Source organism: Pygocentrus nattereri, chromosome 19 (assembly GCF_015220715.1).
Source record: "Pygocentrus nattereri isolate fPygNat1 chromosome 19, fPygNat1.pri, whole genome shotgun sequence".
NCBI lineage: Eukaryota > Metazoa > Chordata > Actinopteri > Characiformes > Serrasalmidae > Pygocentrus > Pygocentrus nattereri.
The window spans coordinates 1,684,989-1,704,988 of NC_051229.1; the positions used below are offsets into that span (position 1 = coordinate 1,684,989).

Genomic DNA, 20,000 nt, shown 5'->3' on the forward strand with positions numbered 1-20,000 from the left:
TGGTTCTACGTAGCACTAAAAAGGGTCTTGCAGTGTCAAGCATGTAACAATAAAAGAACCCTTTCTGTTGATATATAGAACCTTACACAACACATTCTCCATCAATCTGAAGAACAACTTCACCATGCAAAGAACCATTTAAGCATCAAACTGTTCTATATAGAACTTATGATTCTAAATACAACCTCTGCCTTTACTAAAGAACCCTCGAAGAACCCTCTTTTGGGACGATAAACATGTTTCTATTATTCTGGCTTCATGTGCTTGACCATTGATTTGGTGGCCCAAGTGGCCAGAGCAACTTTTTATATCTGCCTCCGAAGAAAAATAAAAAAACATCTAGATGACATGAAATGATCTAGCCCCAAAAGTGACCTGGAACCAAAACTGAGGTCAGAACCTCAACCTCATGAGGAGAAACCTGGCGAAGAGGTACTAACCTGAGAAGGAGACGCGACGTGGCCAGCCGAGGCAGTCCAGGCCGGTGGGGGTGCTCTGAGAGAAGAAGTGATCTCTGAGAGACGGGGAGGACAGCTGCTCTGGAGACGTGAAGGAAAGTCTCACTCGGCCCTGAGGAGGAAAAGGAGCATCCAGGAGCTTTTATTGTGTTTTCTAAATTAGGCTTAACCCATGAAGGGGAACTCCACCATTTGTTTCAAAATTCCTGCACTGGCCACCGTGCGACACGTAATCAGAGAGACTCAGACCAGTCTGGTGTGAAAGGGTTCAGACGTCTTTACAGTGGTGGTGATGGGAACCAGGCGTCGCCATGACTACAACACAGATATAGACACTTTATTTACCATCAGGAACCACCAGAGAACCTACACGAGTCTTCTGAGCTTTATATGGAATGTTGATGATGGAAAACAGTGGAAAATCTGGAATAATGAGTTTTCTTTGGGGACTATTTTGCCGCACAGCGCCCTGCATGTCTCCCTCCACCATGAATGGAGTTGAAGTTCTCTAAACTCTCATAAAACAGCGTCTCAGTCATCAGGCAGTGAATTCAGAACCAGTTCATGTAGGAACTTTCTGTAGGAGCTTTTAGAGGGACGTCTGGTTCCTATCACCACCACTGTGAGCGGCTCTGACTCGGTACGTTTTTCTAGAACAGAGCGTTTCACACCAAACCGCTCTGAACCGCTCTGATTACATCTGAACCACTAAATTATGTAGATTTTTTGAAACATTGGTGGAGTTCTCCTTTAACTGCATCTCTCAGGCTATTAGCAACTCATTTCTCATTCTTACCTTGTCCACTTTGTTCAGATAAGTGACAAACAAAATATTAAAAATAACAGATTATGTTGTATTTTATTATTTTACAGTCCATAACAGTTTTCATTAGATACAAGTGATGCTAATGAGCCGAGGTATTTACAAACACGGAGAAACTTTCATGCGTGATTCGTCGCTGTTTGAATGAAACCTCATATGTCCAAAATCGTAACTTTACAAGAGAAGAAAACGGATTGAATTCTCATTTTGGATTATCTCTATTGGTCCGTTCATTATGAGATGTTGAGACAAAGGGCAGCTGATATTCTCAATTACACAACAGTGAGTTCCGGCCGTGCGAGCTGATTGGTTGAGAGACGTTCTAACGGTGCTGTTATTTCACCAGAACATCACAGGTTTATCACAAACACTATCACTCCACTGAGACGCTGTTGCTAAGCAACGACTCTGACAGCTGTAGGAGACGCTCGAGCCATCTGAATGTTTTTACTTCTGACTTTGCCACAAACAGAAGATGGACACTGTTAAGACCACATCTGACCGACAGCCGATTTGGTCCGACTCTGAAGACGAGACGACGCTAAATTCCCAAACTGTCGTCACCACTGAGCAGCTTTTCAGTCGGCAGCTGTGACAGAAGAACAGCTGAACAACCTGGAATCAGCCAGAAATGAACCCAACACCATTCGCCAAACTAAACGGGCTGTAAGAAGCTTCACAGACCGGCTGGAACAAAACAACATTAATACTGATCTGGACAAACTGACCAAACTGAGCTGAACCTGATATTGGCTCAGTTTTACGGCTCAGTCTGATTTGGTCCGACTCTGAAGATCAGACCCGTCTGGCGAATGGTGTTGGGTTCATTTCTGGCTGATTCCAGGTTGTTCAGCTGTTCTTCTGTCAAGCTGCCGACTGAAAAGCTGCTCAGTGGTGACGACAGTTTGGGAATTTAGTGTAAGGAGCTGGAGAACGAACTGCCGGCTGAGCGGCGAGTGGGCGGAGCTCGTTACTCTGACGTAGCAACGAGCTGCTCGTTAAGGAGCTATAATTAGGAGGAAGGAACTGAACATTAAAACATATTAAAGCCGCGTTCACGGCCAGTTTATTCATTTCTTACTGTATTTATTTAACTGCTGTATTAAAGCAGTAGAGCACTCGAGGAGGGAGTTATCACCAATAAGATCACGGCTGGGATGATCTACGGACACCAGATCACAGCCGGGATGGTATTACACCATAACGCACTCCCTCTCGGTTCTACTGCTTAAATAAAAAACAACAAAAATGGAGGCGCGAGGTTTTGTTCCGACAGCGACGATATAAGTGTTAACTGAGAAGAGTGAAGTGTAAGTTAGTGTGCAGTTTTCTGAGCAGCTAAAATGTGATGATTAGTTGTAATTTTGGTTGAGAAAACATTTCTCAGCTGTAAACAAGCACAAACAGGGGTGAAAGTCCAGGAAACCCAGCACTACCACCAAAGCTAAAGAGCATGCATGTCCAACAGCGCTAGGCAAGAAGAGAAGAGTGGGGCAGGACAAAGAAGAGGAGCGCGGTTCTCTGTTCCCTTGTAGGATGGTTCCTTACTTTCTCAGGCTCCTCAGCATGTGAAGCGCTAAGCTGGCTGAGACTCCTCTGCACAGTCAGTTTTATCTTCTGGGTCTTCTTGCTCTTCCCGAGGTCGGACAGCAGCTCATCTGAGCAGGAGCGCTGCTGTGTTTTGGTGCCCTCTCTCTTATTCGGAGGGTCTGCGACCACTTCTCCAATGTCTTTGAGATGTGAAGTCCAGCCACAAATGTCTGAGACGGGCCTCGGAACTCGCCGTTCTTGACGCCTCATTCGTAGCACGCCGGAAGTCCCTTGTAGCCTCCTATCGGCCTGCTGGACTCCTGCTCTACTGCCATCCCGCACATGCTTTTGAGTGCAAATTCAAGGTGTTACTGCATTGACTGATGGGTTATGATGAAAGACGTGAGGAGTGTGAGCGAGTTTTTCATGCATGAGTTTCAGTTGTTGGTTTGCTTTCTCAGAAATCATTAACATGCCACACACATCACAGGCGAATAATAAATGTTCCCTTACAGCACTGAGTGGCACTAAAAGCATTTACATTTACATTTACGACATTTGGCTGACGCTCTTATCCAGGGCGACTTACAATTTGACCGTTGTACACACGTACACAGTGTTGGGAGTCTTGCCCAAGGACTGTTATTGGTGTAGTGTAGGCTGGTTACCCAGACGGGGCATTGAACCCCAGTCTACAGCATAAAAGGCAGAGGTGTTATCCACTACACTATCCAGCCACAAGCATAGCACAAATACCCTAACACTGTTAATGCACATGGGTTTATTAGCTATAGTATAATAGGATAATTGAAATAAGTCCAATGTCAATAACCAATATCAGATGTATATATCTGCTAATAGCGATACATGAACATTTCTAAAACATTACTAATCCTGTTGGATGAGCATTACAGAGAATTAGACTAATTGGGAAAATGTTATAGAAGCAGTAAAATTAATAAAATGCTAAGATTTTAGTGCAGAGCCACCTAGACGTTCTGCTCCTAATTAGGGACGGGTGATATCACGATACTTCAAAACATTTTCCCAGTACACAATATGCAACGTTTAGTTTTTCCGAGATTAAATTTTGGAACGGACAAAACAGAACCTGAGGTGCCATGTACAGTACAGTGCGAAGGTCTAAGCAAATGTTTAACCAGTTTCCCTCAGCAGGGAGTTTATCACAATATACATTAGAATAAAGTCGTATTCATAATTCAAATAAACAGAAAAACAATAAACAGTAACAAGAATTTCTCGGGTCCATATTTTTCCTGGACTCCTTCACAGCCGCCACAGAGACTCGTTAATATCATCAATTACATCATGAGCTCAATTTACTGAGCACTGATTGGTCAAACCAGGAGCTGCTTTATAACTACATATAATACTGGGCTTCCTCGAGGAGGAGAGGCTTGGAGATGGGTAAACACACACACCAACATCCAGAACATCACTGTTTATTATATATATAATATATATCCTGACCCTGAGGAAGAAGCAGCTTAGAAAATGTGTGTGTGTGTGTGTGTGTGTATGATATATACATAATATAGAATCATTATTAATTAGAATTCTATAAATTTTGTTTATTCAAATATTAACACTACACAACTACACAAATAGATTTTGAAAATGTGTCTTGGGTGCCTAAGACTTTCGCACAGTACTATATATAAATACAACAATAACAATAATAATAATAATAATAAATTTACAACTACAATAGTTTTCATTCAATGTTTTACAAACTGCACTGCACTAAATCCAATTAAAGGGGCCTAATTTTGTTCACTCTGTAATGAAACATGTAGTCAGTCAGTGTTCTTTATGTACTGACGGTATCCACGATGTGTTAAAACATGCATATGGTGACATAATTTATCACAGTAGTGGCAAAATATCTCTTGGTCAAGAAATATCAGTTGGAAACATTGGTCAACTTTATATAATCTGTTCTATAGTGTCTGTCCAATGTCAATATTGTTTAAGAAATGAACCGATACTGATATGATTCTGATATTATTGTGCATCTCTAACTCATAAAGCCTATTAAAAAGAAAGATTTAGGGTATTGAGACTTTTTTAACTTCCTTTTTTCATTTAAATTCTGCAAAGAGTAATAGCAATATAAAAGAAAAAAACATAGACATGCTCTGTATAACCCGAAATTAAACGTAAAAATTAAAAGTAAACAATCTACTTTTACTCACCTCAGAGTCGTTGCCAGAGTTGGTGGAAACCAGGCTGGTCTGGGACTGGCTATCTGAACTGCTGTCCTCAAGTAAGTACTCAGAGTCGAAGGAGTGGGCCGATGCTAGTTGTGGGTCTCTAGGTCTGAAAGTGTTTGTCACCTGTGGGCGATCTGAAAGGCCCTCCATACTCTGGCCCTGACCCAGAGAGCAGAGAGAAGAGGCTACGGACCTCGAAGGATAACGGAAGCTCCTCCGGTGGGTCCACATTCCAGGACTTTGAGGTTTAGGACTCATTGGCCTCATCGGTGTGTCAAGGCTTTCAAAGGAACCTAGAGATCTGGCCCAGGATGGAGACAGCTGGCTGGCAAGAGCGAAAACAGTGGGATGAATGGCATGAGCATGAAAACTATCCTCATCTTCTTCAGCCTCAAAAGCATCTACTGAGGCTTGATCAGAGTCCGGCGAGAGTCCGTTTAGCATTGAGCTGTCATCAGATTCCATCTCAGGTTCAGTCCCTGCAGCGTCCTGGGGTGATGGAGTCTTTTTGCTAAGTGGATCCGAGTGCCATGTGTTTTTCAAGTTCTGATCCAGTGATTCCTGGAAATCCAGTCCATTCTGAGCGACAAAGTCATTCTGGATGTGACTTAACTTACTAACTGACGCAGGAACAGAATATGTTCTCTTTAGTATATCTGTCTCTTTAGGCAGCTTCATCTTCTTCCAGGTCTTTTTGTCTTCATTTTGGTTCTCCTTCTCACAAGCTCGGCTCTCAAACAAGCTTGCCAGAGACTTGTGAGCCATGGCTAGCTTCAGGCGCAAGTTATCGCTGCTCTTGCTCCTCTTCTGGCTAAACCCATCCATCATAGGAGAGGACTTGAAGTGCAGAAGGTCCCCGTACCTGTTGTGCTGCCGTGCTTGCTTGACACTGGACGTGGATTTGGACTGTCCAGACTTCTCCATGTTTTCCCAGGTCAAGGCGAAGGCTTTCTCAAAGATATCATCATTGGTGTGATCGACATACCTCAAGTGTTCCGTACTATGAGACATATGGGCTCTGTGAAGAGAGGGGTGGGCTTGGTTATGTTGGGGGGAACTGTGAAACTTTACCTCCTTCTTTTCTTCCTCATCCTCTGGAGACACCTTGGTCTCGGGCTCAACCTTGTTACCACCTTTAGGGTCTCTCTTGGCCTTGCGGAAAGAGGGTATCCTCTTTAACACGGAGAACCTTGAGCCCTTCCCTCCTGAGCTGCTCTTGGTTTCCTTGTTCTTTGTTGGAACCTGGGCACAGCAGTTTCTTACCACGTAAGACTGAGTGCTATCTTCTACTTCACTGATCTCGCTGACAAAGTCCTGTTCTGGAGACACAGAGTTGGAGATATTCCCATTTGCTAGAGGGGTGACGCAGATTCCGTCTTCCGGTCTGTCAGTAACAAAACAAACTCTTCTTACAGACGAAACACTGTTTTCGTCCTTGTGGGTGGCGAATCCATTGTGCGACAAGTGGTGAGCAGGATCTGTGGTTAAGCTGCGGTTGTCCTCAGGTCCAGATGAGGCAATATCCTGTTTTACTTCCAGATCGTTTTCCTTCTGCATTAAAAATGAGCCCTCCTGAGAGTGATCTGTCTCCATAATTGGCTCCAAATTAGTGACCGACAGCATTCCAACACTGACATCTGTAAACGGGTATATCTCTAGCTTACCACTCTGTTGTTGCAGGGATTCTGGACAGACAGCAGAATCACTACTTTGGGCAGATTCATCAGAGAAATCTGTATCAGGACTTTCTAACGCACGGTTCACAGGCAACATGCCTTCTTCTCTGAGAATCTCTGGATATTCAGGTCCGTTAATAGAAACATCACATGGACATTCTGAGACTTCAGACTCGCCAAAAATCGGCACAAGTTGACTGTGCTGGCCATCTGTGTGGGGGGAGGCAGAAGGAGACAGCACCGCAGAACTGCCCTGGCTCGTGACGTCTACGACCTTGAGCTGAAAAACTCCCGCTGTCTGATCTCCCTCTACTGCGGAGAAGTGCAGCTGGCACTCCTTCTCAACAAGGTAATCACAGATATGCTCCTGAGCAGAGTACCCAGACCCGGAGCTGTTATCAGCCTCTAAATTAAGAGGGCTAGCAATATAATTTTCGTTGTCTGTCAGTGTGACAGATTCAGAAGTCTTGAGGAAGCTGCTGGGCGTTTTTGCTAAATTTGTGAAGGCATCATTATCCTCACAGTAACAGTCTTTCTCTGAGAACGAATGATCATATCTTCTGTGTTCTTGTTCAAGTACAGTGTCAAATAAAGTGCATAGTGTCTCGGGGACAGACGGGATAGTATTTATGTCATTGTTTGCACCATCATAAATGTCACTGTCCTCACAGTGAGAGTAAGAATATGGTTGGCCATGATCACAGTTAAACTTACCTCGCTCATGCTCTACCGCTGTACTGGGTAAAGTGAGTGGTGTCTCGAGGGGAATAGGTGCGATAATCTTTATGTTCTTGTTTGTACCATCATTAATGTCACCGTCCACACAATAGCTGTCTACCTCTGAGAACGATTGGCCATGATTCCACTCCAATTGAGTGGGTTTCTGCTCTAAAGCAGCACAGAGTACAATGCATGGCGTCTCAGAGGTAACAGTCTTTATGTTGTTGTTAGTGTCTGAACCATAATCCCTGCTTTTTCTGGGAGTTGCACCACGACATAATGATGTTACAGCGCAATCCAAGTCAGACTGTGCTTGCGTACAAGAATCAGAGCTTGCATCATTTGCGATGTTAATCGCTTGGGCCCTTTCATGTGATTCAGCCAGATCTTCTTCCACAAACTGTTTGGCTTTTGACTGTTTTGGATACACCGGTATCTTGTTGAGCCCTTCATCCATGTCAGGCAGATTAACTAAATCACAGCTTGCGATTTGTGTACAGTTCGCAGGCAGGTCATCCCTAAATTCAAAGCAGACGTCCGTCGGACTAACTGGAGCCGTTACAGATTCTTGCAGGACAGATTCAAACAGACCTGGAGGTCGATCTACAGGGCTGTCGACTGCACAACCAAAGCCAACACTTTCTACCTCTTTAGACAGCATCACATGAGAGTCACCGTAGTCTGAGTTGTCAGAATAAATTACCTCCTGTTCCTTCTGTGGAATGATGGTGAATTCCTTCACAGAGCATGTTTTAGGACATGGAGTGGTGCTATTTGACATTTTTGAAATGTCACTGCCTGCAGGAGTCCTCAGAATGGCACTGAGTGAGGTACCTTCTTCAGAATCAGTGCTTTTAAACGTGATCCAGTCTGCACCTACAATGACTTTCTCTTCTCTGTGACTTTGTCCTTTTTTGCTAATGTTTTGCTCACTAACCTTCGACTTGGGTTCAGTACAATCTAGAGCACCATCTTGCAGATGGCTTTGAGTGCAATGAACATAGGTGACAGCATCTTTTTTGGACAGAATCTCACTATGGGCAGTGCAGGATGTGTCTATTTTGTCCAAAACGTGTTCATCGACTGGCAAATGTGACAAAACAAAATTGTTAGAGCACAGGCTTGAGGGACCGCCCTCGATTGAACAGTGATCACTATCTGGAGCTTCTGAGAAACTCTCCTCATTATAATTTAGACCACCACTATCGCAACCCCTGCAAAACTGTTCATTATCCTTTTGGAAAGGTGGTAGATCCTCAGGAGGGAAAGTGGAGCTGTCAGATGAATGTAGAAGGTTATCATCCTCTCCAGGTTCATCACTGACCTGTTGTAAGTGTTCGTGTTGAGAAGTGTCCTTACTTACTGAATGTGGAAAGCAGGAGTCGACATTGTTCTGCTGATCGCATTCACACTTGGCACAAAGCTTACTATCTGCTACTGAGATCTCCGCACCAGCTTCATTAAACTGTTCCAGAGACTCCACCACATTTGTATCTGTCATATCAAGCTGTGGCTCTTGTAAACAGACTTCTGAATCAGGGTGATTCAGCTCACGCTGTCGGAGTGACTCGGGTTTCTCTGAACAGGTCACCTCCTTTAACGACTCTGAAATCAACTCTGTTTCAGTGTCACTTTCATTATCAAGTACATCTTGTGATTCTTTCTCATTTCTCCTTATGACAGCCAATTCAAAACTGTCACCTGACAGGAGCTCTAATTCATTTTCACTGTGGGTCAGTGTCTTTGGAAATGGGCTCTTAGAAACAGGCTCTGTGAAAAGCTGCGAGTCATTTGATGCAAAACAGGCTGTCGCTGGGCCGGCCGCGCTCACCTCTGAGCGAGGAGGAAGTCCAGCTTCCCTGAATGAGCCCGTAAGAGAACAATCTCCAGCTTCATCACGCCCTGGAACATCTAAAGTCATCCCACTGCACTCGCTCGCCAATGGCACAGTGTCTGATTTTTCAGTGACACGTGGCTCCGGCCTGGGATGCTTTCCATCTGTTTCCCGCTGGAGACCATCAGAGGTCGCGTGATGCCTTTCTGCGCAAGAAGGAAGCTGCTCTCTGATGCCAAAGGAGTGCTTAGGAGAGTCCAAATGAGCACCAGCGACAGAGCCAGCCTCTGAGCTAAGAGGCGTCCGAAAGCAATCATCAGCATCGTGGCTGAAGTCCGAGAAAGTGTCGCTGTAGCACGAACGGGTTTCGAAATAATCCTCTGTCGTGTCCTGTGATTCCTCCAGTGCTGGTTCAGTCCATTCCCGATGGTCTGCGTTCTCCTCCTGCTGTGACTCACCGTCTCCCGAACAGCCAGCTTCAGCGGCAACATCCTCAACAGGTGGGGCCTAAAAGGAGAAAGAGGAGAAGTTTTAGGCTGATGATGAATGAATGTTGTCAAGAAATTCCACAAAATCACATTCGCATAATTACGCAAAGAAAAAAGAATCCACAGCAACATGTAATGAATCAGTAATGAAGTGATGTAATAAATGACAGTAATAAATCAAGACATCTACGAATTCGGCTCTCATCGGCCCGAACAGGCCAAAGGTTTCATTACACACGTCTAAAATCTAAGAAAAGCTCAAACAGTTTGCACTGAAGTCCCTGTAGTTACTGAGTAATAAGCCTTTGTGTGTAATAAGCCTGGGGTTTTAAAAGGGGTTAAATCTCTTTACCTTTAAGTTTGAATTGTCTTTGTATTTTCTCATTTGTAAAACACTTTGAATGACTGCAGCGTATAAAAGTGCTGTATACATAAATTTGACAGACAGACATCGGCGGAAGGCAGGATGCACCCTGGACAGGTCGCCAGTCCATCGCTGGGCAGACAGACAGACACAGACAGTCACTCACACCTACGGTCCACATGTCCAGTTGGCCTGACTGCATGTCTTTGGACTGTGGGGAAAACCGGAGAACCCGGAGGAAACCCACGCAGACACGGGGACAACATGCAGACTCCACACAGAGAGGACCCCGGTCACCCGGCCGGGGAATCGAACCCAGACCCTCCTTGCTTTGAGGCAACAGCGCCACCCACCCAGTTATAGATGACACATTTTGAGTTACTTCTATCGCAAATCAGAAAACAATAAAAATGTTATGTTAAATTACACGAAACACTAAAACTGGACACTTATTTCAGTTACCGCTTTTAAAGACTGCATAAAGGATATTTTTAGCGATGTGTTCATAATTTTATATTTTTATGTGCATATTGTTTGTTTGTGATTTTCCTTTTCTTCCCCCGTTCTTTCCCTTTTCTTTCTTGCAGGCATCTTGTGGTGCTTGCCAGGCCCCTGAACATTTCATACTAAGGCTTGTTATTCAGCAACCACAGGCACTTCACTGCAGACTGATGGAGCTATTCTCAGGGTGTAGAAGTGTGTGATAACCTTGGGCCCATGGCTTGTTAAGGGGTTAAATTAAAGGCTAAATATAATTAATAAATAAATAAATAAATAAACGCATCACTTTTTATAGCGTTGCTGACCTGCACTGCCTGAACTACCATTTATCTGAACGTACACGAATGAACGTACATTTGCCTTCAAAAGTATGGAATCATTTGCCGTATTAACATCTTTTATTATCTGTTTACGATAATAACAAACGAAATGTGGACGTAAATATTTTAAAGTATTCACATATTTTACATGTTTACATATTTTAGTCAACATTTCAAACATACTGTGGTCATGACGTTTTTAAACGATTATATTGCGTCATTATTTTTATAGAGTTATCTGCCTTGATGTTTGCTCAGCACTTTTGAAATATGAGGAATTATGAATATTTACTTTAGTCTAACTTCCAGATTTATGGTCATTGTCATTTGAGAACCACCCACAGCTCGGTTCTCCTGTCTCGACACATTTACCAGGTCCTCGTTTTTGATTTATAGCTCCCGAGTGTCCTACTGATCAGCCGAAATCTGTGAAGTTGTAGATTAGAATAATTTTATATATTTATGTGCCAGAAGACTTGCTACAATGCTGAACACAGTGGTTCCAAACTTTTGACTGTGGAACCTTATGCATCGAATTAAACCAGTAAAAAAACAAATGTTCATTCATTCCATCACAGCACGACGACAACGATCATCCACTTACACCCTAAACCCTGGAACCTCCACACCAGGACAAAACGAGCCACCCTGGCTTCTGTGTTTCTGTTATGCAGCTAAATTACATAATGGGTACGAGAGGATCTGCTGATCGCTGGAACATCTGAAATACTAGATGAATCATGCGATGATGCCGCTGCACCACCCTCCCAGACATCCTGAATGAGATGAGCATGAATGAACACGAACACACACACACACACACTCACACACACACACACATACCCTCTAGTGTGTATTCCTCCCTTTGTGGGGAGTTTCCATGCTTTTCTGTATGAGTGTGTAAAAGCTACTGTGCTCCACTTAATCCAGTCCTGACCTCAACCTCAAACCAATTTGGCTTCTTCCTCGGCCTGCACTTTTAAAAAAGATGGTTCTTTAATAAAGGATGTGGTTCTATATAGAACTATGAACACTCAGAACCATTTGCATGCTTAAACAGAACAACAACTACGCGTTTTAGTATTAGAATATAGTGCAATATTATAAAATATACCTTTCAAAACTCTATTTTAAACACCTTTATGTTGTTTTGGCCCTTGGCCCGCCACAAACTGCACTTTGGCCCCCCAAGAGAAAAGGTTAGACACCCTTGAACATATGCATTTTCACTCACACGTCAATTAAAAATGTTATTTTTAATTATGATTTAAACAATGATCAATAAAACAGTTATTGTGCTGCATTTCGTTTTATAATGACATTCTCATTTTGTCCTGTGTTTTAAAACCTCCCCCTCTTTATTTTGTTGTTTTTCAGTTGAATTATACAGGGTGATTCAGAAAGATTGATACAGCCGTGAGGCGTCGAGGAACCAATCACACTCCAGCTGTAAGAGGAGGTCATAGAGTTTCTGACCGGCTCCTTCAGTCTGAGAGGAGCTGAGACCCCTGAGCAGAACGTTCTGCGTTCTCCACGTCAATAAGAGTGAATCCGTCAGAACTGAGCAGCGGGATTTTCATCAGCAGTGAAGCTCCAGCAGTTCAGAGCGTTCGGCGCTGGTTCCACAGCACTGGATGATCTCCGAAATCCCACTGAAAGAGCCGTGAGAGCAGCGACGCCCGACACGCTCAGTCCAGTCTGGGATGAGTCTGACTGTGGTGTTGATGTCGTCCGTCCAGCTGGAGGAGGTTCAGACTGAGACCTTGTAGAATTACATAATAAACTTTACGCTCATTTACACCGTTTACAGCTCACTGCACTGATCTGTGATGATTTATAGTGAAATCAATCATTTTGGAACAAAGATTTGGACAAATCTTTCTGAATCACCCTGTATTTAAAGCTCCATTGTTAAAAGGGCACGATTTAAAAGTTCAATAAATGCATGATGTTTCCAAAGTTTCCAAAGACTTGGAAAGTCTTCACTTATCCAGTCACAAGTAACAAACGAAGTCAGAACAACTCCAAAACCAAGTCTCATCAGCGACGGGTCAAGTCCCTGCAGATCTGTGTGCAGTAGATTACATAACGGACTTATTATAATCCTAAATATTCGGCTGAGAATAAAACTACACCTTGACACAAGGAACCCAAGCACAAGTGAATGCTCATACGACTCCATCCTACTCACATGCCAGAAGACGTGTACAGAGGCGTAGCCCTTCACCAAGGCACACACACGTGCCAAAACCCAGCCTACAGCTGCACCCACGTCCGCCCCAAGCAAAGCTGCTAACAGTCTCCTGAGTGACCGACGGGACAGCGATCCTCCCTCTGCCTCAGCCTCTCCGACATGTTCCATCATATCCCTGTTTTCTTTCATGGCTCAGTTGATTTTCTTCCACTGCTCATCTTCCATTATCTCCGTCAAAGCCGCTGACAGGAGGAGGCCTGTGTCAGCACGCCAGCATCTCTGGCTTATTCCTAAGTCATTAATAGATGTGTGAAGAGGAGGTGAAGTGGTCTCCACACTCCTTCAGTCCATCGTGAGAGTGGGCTACACTCAAACAAGCACTGTGTGTTCATTCCGTGCTAATCCAGCTCGTCACCTCAATGACTGAAGACACTAAGAACCTGGCTTAAGAATAGCAGGTATCAAAGAGGGAAAGGCTACATGAGCTCCTGGAGAATGTTCTGCACATCCACCTCCAAACGCTGCGCAATCAAACGTGTTAAAACTGTGTTTCTCATATAAGTGAGTTAAGTGACCCTTATTAGTCCCACAACGGGGGAACTTCACCTCCGCATTTAATCGCGTTTAATTTACGTGGTTGGTTAGTGTGGTGGTTAACACCTCTGCCTTCTGTGCTATAGACTGGGGTTCAAACCCCACCTGGACAAGCCCCCTACACTATACCAACAAGAGTCCTTGGGCAAGACTCCCAACACTGCCTTGGCCTACCTGTGTAAAATAATCAGATTGTAAGTCACTCTGGATAAGAGCGTCAGCCAAATGCCGTAAATGTAAATGTAAACCCATCCATGCAGTGAAACACCACATGCACACTTGCCTGGAGTGGTGGGCAGCCCTGTCCACAGCACCCGAGGAGCAGCTGGGGGTTAGGTGCCTTGCTTAAGGACACCTTGCAACATTTATTGGTATAGAAATGCCAGAAAAACAGGTATTGAGTGAAGTTTTCTATTCTATTCTATCCACTTGTAGATTTCTACTCTAGCTGCGTCCCAAAGTCTAGGCTGCATTTCTCGGCTGCTCCATCATAGAAGGCCGTTCCGAAGTGAAGGATCCAGGACTTGTGGCATTCGTGAGCTGGAGGTCAGGGAACCGGCCCTGTGATCTGAAGATCGCCAGTTTGATCCCCAGAGCCGACAGTCCATGACTGAGGTGTCCTTGAGCAAGACACCTAACCCCCAACTGCTCCCCGTGCGCTGTGGATTGGGCTGCCCACCGCTCCGGGCAGGTGTGCTCACTGCCCCCCAGTGTGTGTGTGTGTGTGTGTGTGTTCACTAGTGTGTATGTGGTGTTTCACTGCACGGATGGGTTAAATGTGGAGGTGGAATTTCCCCGTTGTGGGACTAATAAGGGTCTCTTAATCTTATTAATCCATCATATACAGCCTGACATGAAGGAAAAAAAAACTGCACCACGGAAAAGATGGAAAACAGCCGTTGGAGCAGAACTGGTTTAGAAGTTGTTCACGTCCTTGGGTTCGTCTTCATTACCGTATGAAGTGTAAAATCCCTGATTAATTAAATCAATCATCCATATATTGTATTTGTGTAGTTTATCGTACTACATAAGAACATCTCAACAAAACACAACCGGGCTCCAATTTCTCTCACCAGCTCCCTCACGAGTTTGGCGCCGCTCTGGTGGCGTCACCACACAGCCTCGTCAGCGCCGCTTCCTTTGTGTGACCAGTAGTCTGTTTAACGGGGAGTCTTCACAGGATTTAACTTGAAGCGCAGCTGGTTTAGAGTCCAGGTAAGTGATGTTTTGATCTTCAGTGGTCCTGTGCTTGATGAAATGGTTCTTCAGATTAATGGAAGAGTTGCTACTACCCTTTTTGGTTCTATATAGAGCCATATACAACAAATTCTCCATTAATGTAAAGAACCGTTTGACCACGCTAAGAACCATGCATACCAATAGTTCTTTGAGAGTGGAACCACGGTCCTTACTAAGACTCTTTTACGAGTGTACAGTCCAAGGTAAACGAAGTGAGCAGTAAGTGGAAGTGCAGGTAGGTGTTTCTGATATAGTGGACAGGGAGTGAAAATGTGGTACTAAATGAAAAACGACTGAAGATGAGGATAGGGAGGAAACTTGGTGGAGCTGGGGGGAGGAGGGTGGGTTTAGGAGGCTGGACGAAGGTGTGGCAGATAATCACATGGGCCGTGCATTCAGTACAGGCAGGAATAAGTCCTGCCCTCACTGGCAGCGGACTTGACCCCCACCAATGACCTGGCAGCGTCAAACAACCCCATTCAGAAAACACAGGCCGCTTTCCTGAACTGATTACAGTCAGGCTAATTACAGTCATAATTACAATTACAGGCGCTAATTGGCTTAGTGACTTAACGCAACGTCACGGACACAGAGGGGGTGAGTGGATGTTGTGAGAGTGAGAGACAAAAAAACAGAAGCCTTTAAGAGCAAGTCATGCTGCACTCAGTCAGTACAACCTCTCCACATTCAGTGCTGGACAGTAACTGAGTAACTGAGTATCTGAGTATCTGAGTATCTGAGTAAATGTAATTGGTTTCTGTACTTTAGTATTTTTGGTGTATCAGTACTGAAGTTTCTCCGTTCTGGACTTTTTCCTTTCACTCCACTACATTTCAGAGTCTAATATCCGACTTTTTCCTCCTACATTTTGAGAAATCTGTCGTTCCTTTTGGTTTCTGTGTGTATAAAAACGTAACATGTCAAAACGAAAGAAGCGCAAAGCCAGAGCACCAATCAGGGCCCAGCGGTCACTTTGTTTAGAGCTGGTTTTGACCTGTTGGTCATACCGACCCAGTGCAGCACGCGGTTCAACGTCAGCGCAGCAGCGTAAAACTTTGGGAGAGTCTGTTCAACATAAATGATGAACTAACCTAACTTTGTGTAAATAGAGCTCAATATAGAAATATGTCCACATATGCAGTCGAGACTGACGCGGCTTTTTTCTGAATTTCTACAAACACCATTTCATTTTATAGTAAATGAGTTTGGGCTGGTTTGTGTTTATGAACAGACGCCTACAGATCAACATAGTAAAGGAGCTCATCTGTGATCCTGAGTTTAAAGCCAGTTTTTATTCAACTTAAACTTGGAACTAAGTTGTAAATAAATCTGAAACTGAAACTTTGCTTGTGTGTAAAAAGTGATTTCAGAGCCACTCGGTTCTCCCTGATGGAAACTGTTTACCTTCAGTGTTTTGTGCTTCTGATCATTTTAATAGACGTCAGCGTCACTAATTAATGACCTTCTATTAAAAGACTGGTTTACCAAGAGAGACGCTGGAGGACTTTCACCTGAAATGAGTTCATGAAGCCAGTCTGGTTATAAAAATGATAACAGGACATCAGAGCCAGAATTCCTCTTTTAGTACTTTTACTTTATACTTAAGTACATTTGAAGGGAAATACTTTAGTACTTTTACTCCAGTGGAAGAGTTTTATTGTCGTGTGTACAGCAGAACAGGCTGTTTCACTGCACAATGAAATTCTTACTTTGCTGTTCCTCCATTCACCAAATATAATCTTAATATAATCTTAAGAGAATAAAAAAAGAAAATAAGAATAACTGTAAAAAGTAAAAGTACAAGTAAAAGTGTACAGTATGTGCAAAAAGTTTAAATAAATTAAAGTTACATGTGCGTATGTGCAAGTATGTAGAGCAGCTGTTCATAAAGTGCATCAAGTAACAGACGTAAACAGATGTAAACAGATGTAAACAGTAAACGATGTTACTCTGTGCAGTAATAGGTGTAAACAGTGTTGCTCTAACAGCAGCAGTGCAGTGCAGGTAAGGTGCAGTTATTGAGTGGAAGGTTAAACCAGTTCAGACTGGGAGGAGGGAAGAGGTAGTGAGTGAGGTGTTCACCAGCCTGATGGCCTGTGAATAGAAACTGTTGGTCAGTCTTGTTGTCCTGGACTTCACAACCACCACACGGAAATACAAAGCAAGCGGATTTGGAGGAAACGTACCATCAGGTGTGCTTTATTCACGCTCACTGCACAGTTTAGTGTTTTCACTCGAGAAAAAGGTGAAAGGTTGTGTTCAAAGTGACCGTCTAACTGTGGAGACGGTCACTGGTTGAAATATTAACGGAAACCTTGTGACACTCAACACCAGTTTGAGGTGAATGTGTTGTAAACGGTTTACATAGCACCAAGAACGGTTCTGCCACTGTTATGATGTCAAGCTTGCGACAGTAGAACCCTTTTTGGGTGCTATGTAAACCGGATACAACACATTCTCCATCAATCTGAAGAACCTTTCAGCATGAAAGTGGTTCTGTCAGTGTTCATGGTTCTCAATAGAATAAATAGTCTTTACTAAAGAACCCTGAAAGAACCATCTTTTTAAAGAGTGAACTGATCACAGTTTATTCTAATGTCACTAAATGAATTTGAACGCAGGAATAACCAACCTGTTTGAGGAGAAAGTCCCGCCCCTGAATAAAAAGAGCCAATCAGCTTGCTGGCTATGCTGCAAGTGGGGAAAGGCCCCCTGTTTTGGAGCCAGAACAGCCTAAAAAATCGATTTTTTTTGTGTTACTGAGCCAAACGCTATAAACTATTTCTGAGGTGTTTGTCACATTTTATTTGATTTACTTCTGTTTTAATTTGACCTTCAGTTTCGAGTGTTTTGGTCTCTCCCCATTCAAAAAGAGCTGAGCCTGGTCTTGTACGTGGCTGGTTAGTGTAGTGGTTAACACCTCTGCCTTCTACGCTGTAGACTGGGGTTCAGTGCCCCGCCTGGGTAACCACCCTATACTATACTAATAAGAGTCCTTGGGCAAGACTCCCAACACTGCCTTCGCCTACCTGTGTACAATGGTCAAACTGTATGTCGCTCTGGATAAGAGCCTCTGCCAAACGCCGTAAATGTAAATGTATGGCTGGGAATAACTTCCTAGCGATGCTGCAATGATGGCCACAAAGTGAGCAGACAGTATCATCTAGTCTCTTAGTTGTAAACACAACTGTGTCAGCCGTTCAAGTGCCTTGTATTGGTGTCTAAATTGATATTTCCCCGTTTCTGACGTCACTTGAATGCAGCATCTCTGAAGCTTCTTTACAGCACGTGTTGTTTATTTGGTCGCACATGTTCAGGATCTATAAGTGTGACAGGTTAAGGCAAATATTCTACCAGGAAAGGTTTATTGTGACTCTTATTCTCCGGAAAAAGCCCTGCGATGGACTGGTGACCACCCAATGACTGCTGGGATGGGCTCCTGCTCCCCCCGCGACCCAGAAGGATAAGCGGCTTGGTAGATTCTACAGAAACGTTCTAAATGATCTAATATGACTTTAAAAAGTTCATTTCTGCATCGTACATTGCTGATGAGGCGGCGGTGATAAATAACATGAAAATGTGAAATGTTCAGATCTTCAAAACATTCAAATCTTTTCACATTTAAACCCATCCATCCATCTTCTAAGCCGTTTCTCCCTCAGGGTCACTGGAGCCGGTCCCAGCGGTCATCAGGCAGAAGGCAGGATGCACCCTGGACAGGTCGCCAGTCAGACTTACACAATCACTCACACCCGGGGCAATGGGGCATGTCCAATTGGCCTGACTGCACGTCTTTGGGAGGAAACTGGAGAACCCGGAGGAAACCCACATAGACACTGGGAGAACTCCACGCAGAGAGGACGCCGGTCACCCGGCCGGGGAATCGAACCCAGGCCCTCCTCGCTGTGAGGCGACAGCGCCACCCACCATGCCACCGTTTAAAAACCTGTACGCATAGATCTGATCTAAAATGACTGTGTAAAAAAATGTGAAATTAATTTGAAAATGCGCCGATTCTGATCAAATTCAGAATCAGGTTCAAGTATGTTTTATTCATGAGGATCCAGAACTCTATCCCGTACATGCTTTTTGTGAACTGGCCGTGTTAAAGGCCTCAATTACCGCCCAAAAACGGGCCAATGGTGCCTCTGGCTGGGCTGCTTTCCGTTTAGTGAAAGCTGAGGGAGAGCGGAGCTTTTCACCGCCTCGTTTAAGAGCTTCACTCACAACTCGGTTCTCCGCAACTCAGTCTGGGCTGCTTTTGGAGATCCTCATATCACCGTGAAGAAGCCAGAGAGGTCACTGAGCGGTCAGTTGGTTCAAGTTGCCTGTGAAAGTTCTAAAAATCAAAGTTAGGGGAAATAAAATAATCCACTCTCCACCCGAAACATCGTGTTTGGTTGTACTTGTGCTCAAGTTGATTTGCTTGCATTAGAATAAACTGTGATCAGTTCACTCTTGGAAAAGATGGTTCTTCAAGGGTTCTTTAGTAAAGACGATGATCCTATATAGAACCATGAACACTTCAAGAACGCTTTGCATGCAAGATTTCTTCGCATGGTTCTTCAGACTAATGTAGAATGTGTTGTATATGATTCTATACATCACCAGAAAGGGTTCTGACACGGTTAGAAGCCTGCGATCTTAACGATAGCACAACTCTGTTTGGTGCTATACAGAACCCTTTCCAAAAAGGTTCTGCATAGAACCATATACAGCACATTCTTAATCAATCTTTGTCTTCACTAAAGAACCCCTGAAGAATGATCTTTTTAAGAGCATATAGAACAATATAGAGCACATTCTCCATCAATCTGAAGAACCATTTCAACACGCAAAGAAACCCTTAAGCATGAAAGTGGTCCTATGAGTGTTCATGGTTCTATTTAGAACCTTTGTCTTCACTAAAGAACCCCGAAGAAGTATTTTAAGAGCATGCAGAACAATATAGAGCATATTCTCCATCAATCTGAAGAACCATTTCACCGTGGAAAGAAACCCTAAGCATGAAAGTGGTTCTATGAG

At 43.8% G+C, this 20,000-nt stretch overlaps 1 protein-coding gene across 3 annotated transcripts in view; it reads right to left on the bottom strand.

Moving 5' to 3' along the window:
* arhgef4 (Rho guanine nucleotide exchange factor (GEF) 4) overlaps positions 1-20,000 on the bottom strand; it is a 186,570-nt gene that overhangs the window by 81,243 nt on the left and 85,327 nt on the right. For all 3 annotated transcript variants that reach the window (XM_037547695.1, XM_037547694.1, XM_037547696.1), the window contains 3 exons: positions 5,028-9,782; positions 2,830-3,156; positions 441-570 (listed from right to left, as the gene is read on the bottom strand). In XM_037547695.1, the coding sequence (XP_037403592.1) occupies positions 441-570; positions 2,830-3,156; positions 5,028-9,782 (5,212 nt within the window). The remainder of the gene's footprint in view (positions 1-440; positions 571-2,829; positions 3,157-5,027; positions 9,783-20,000) is intronic.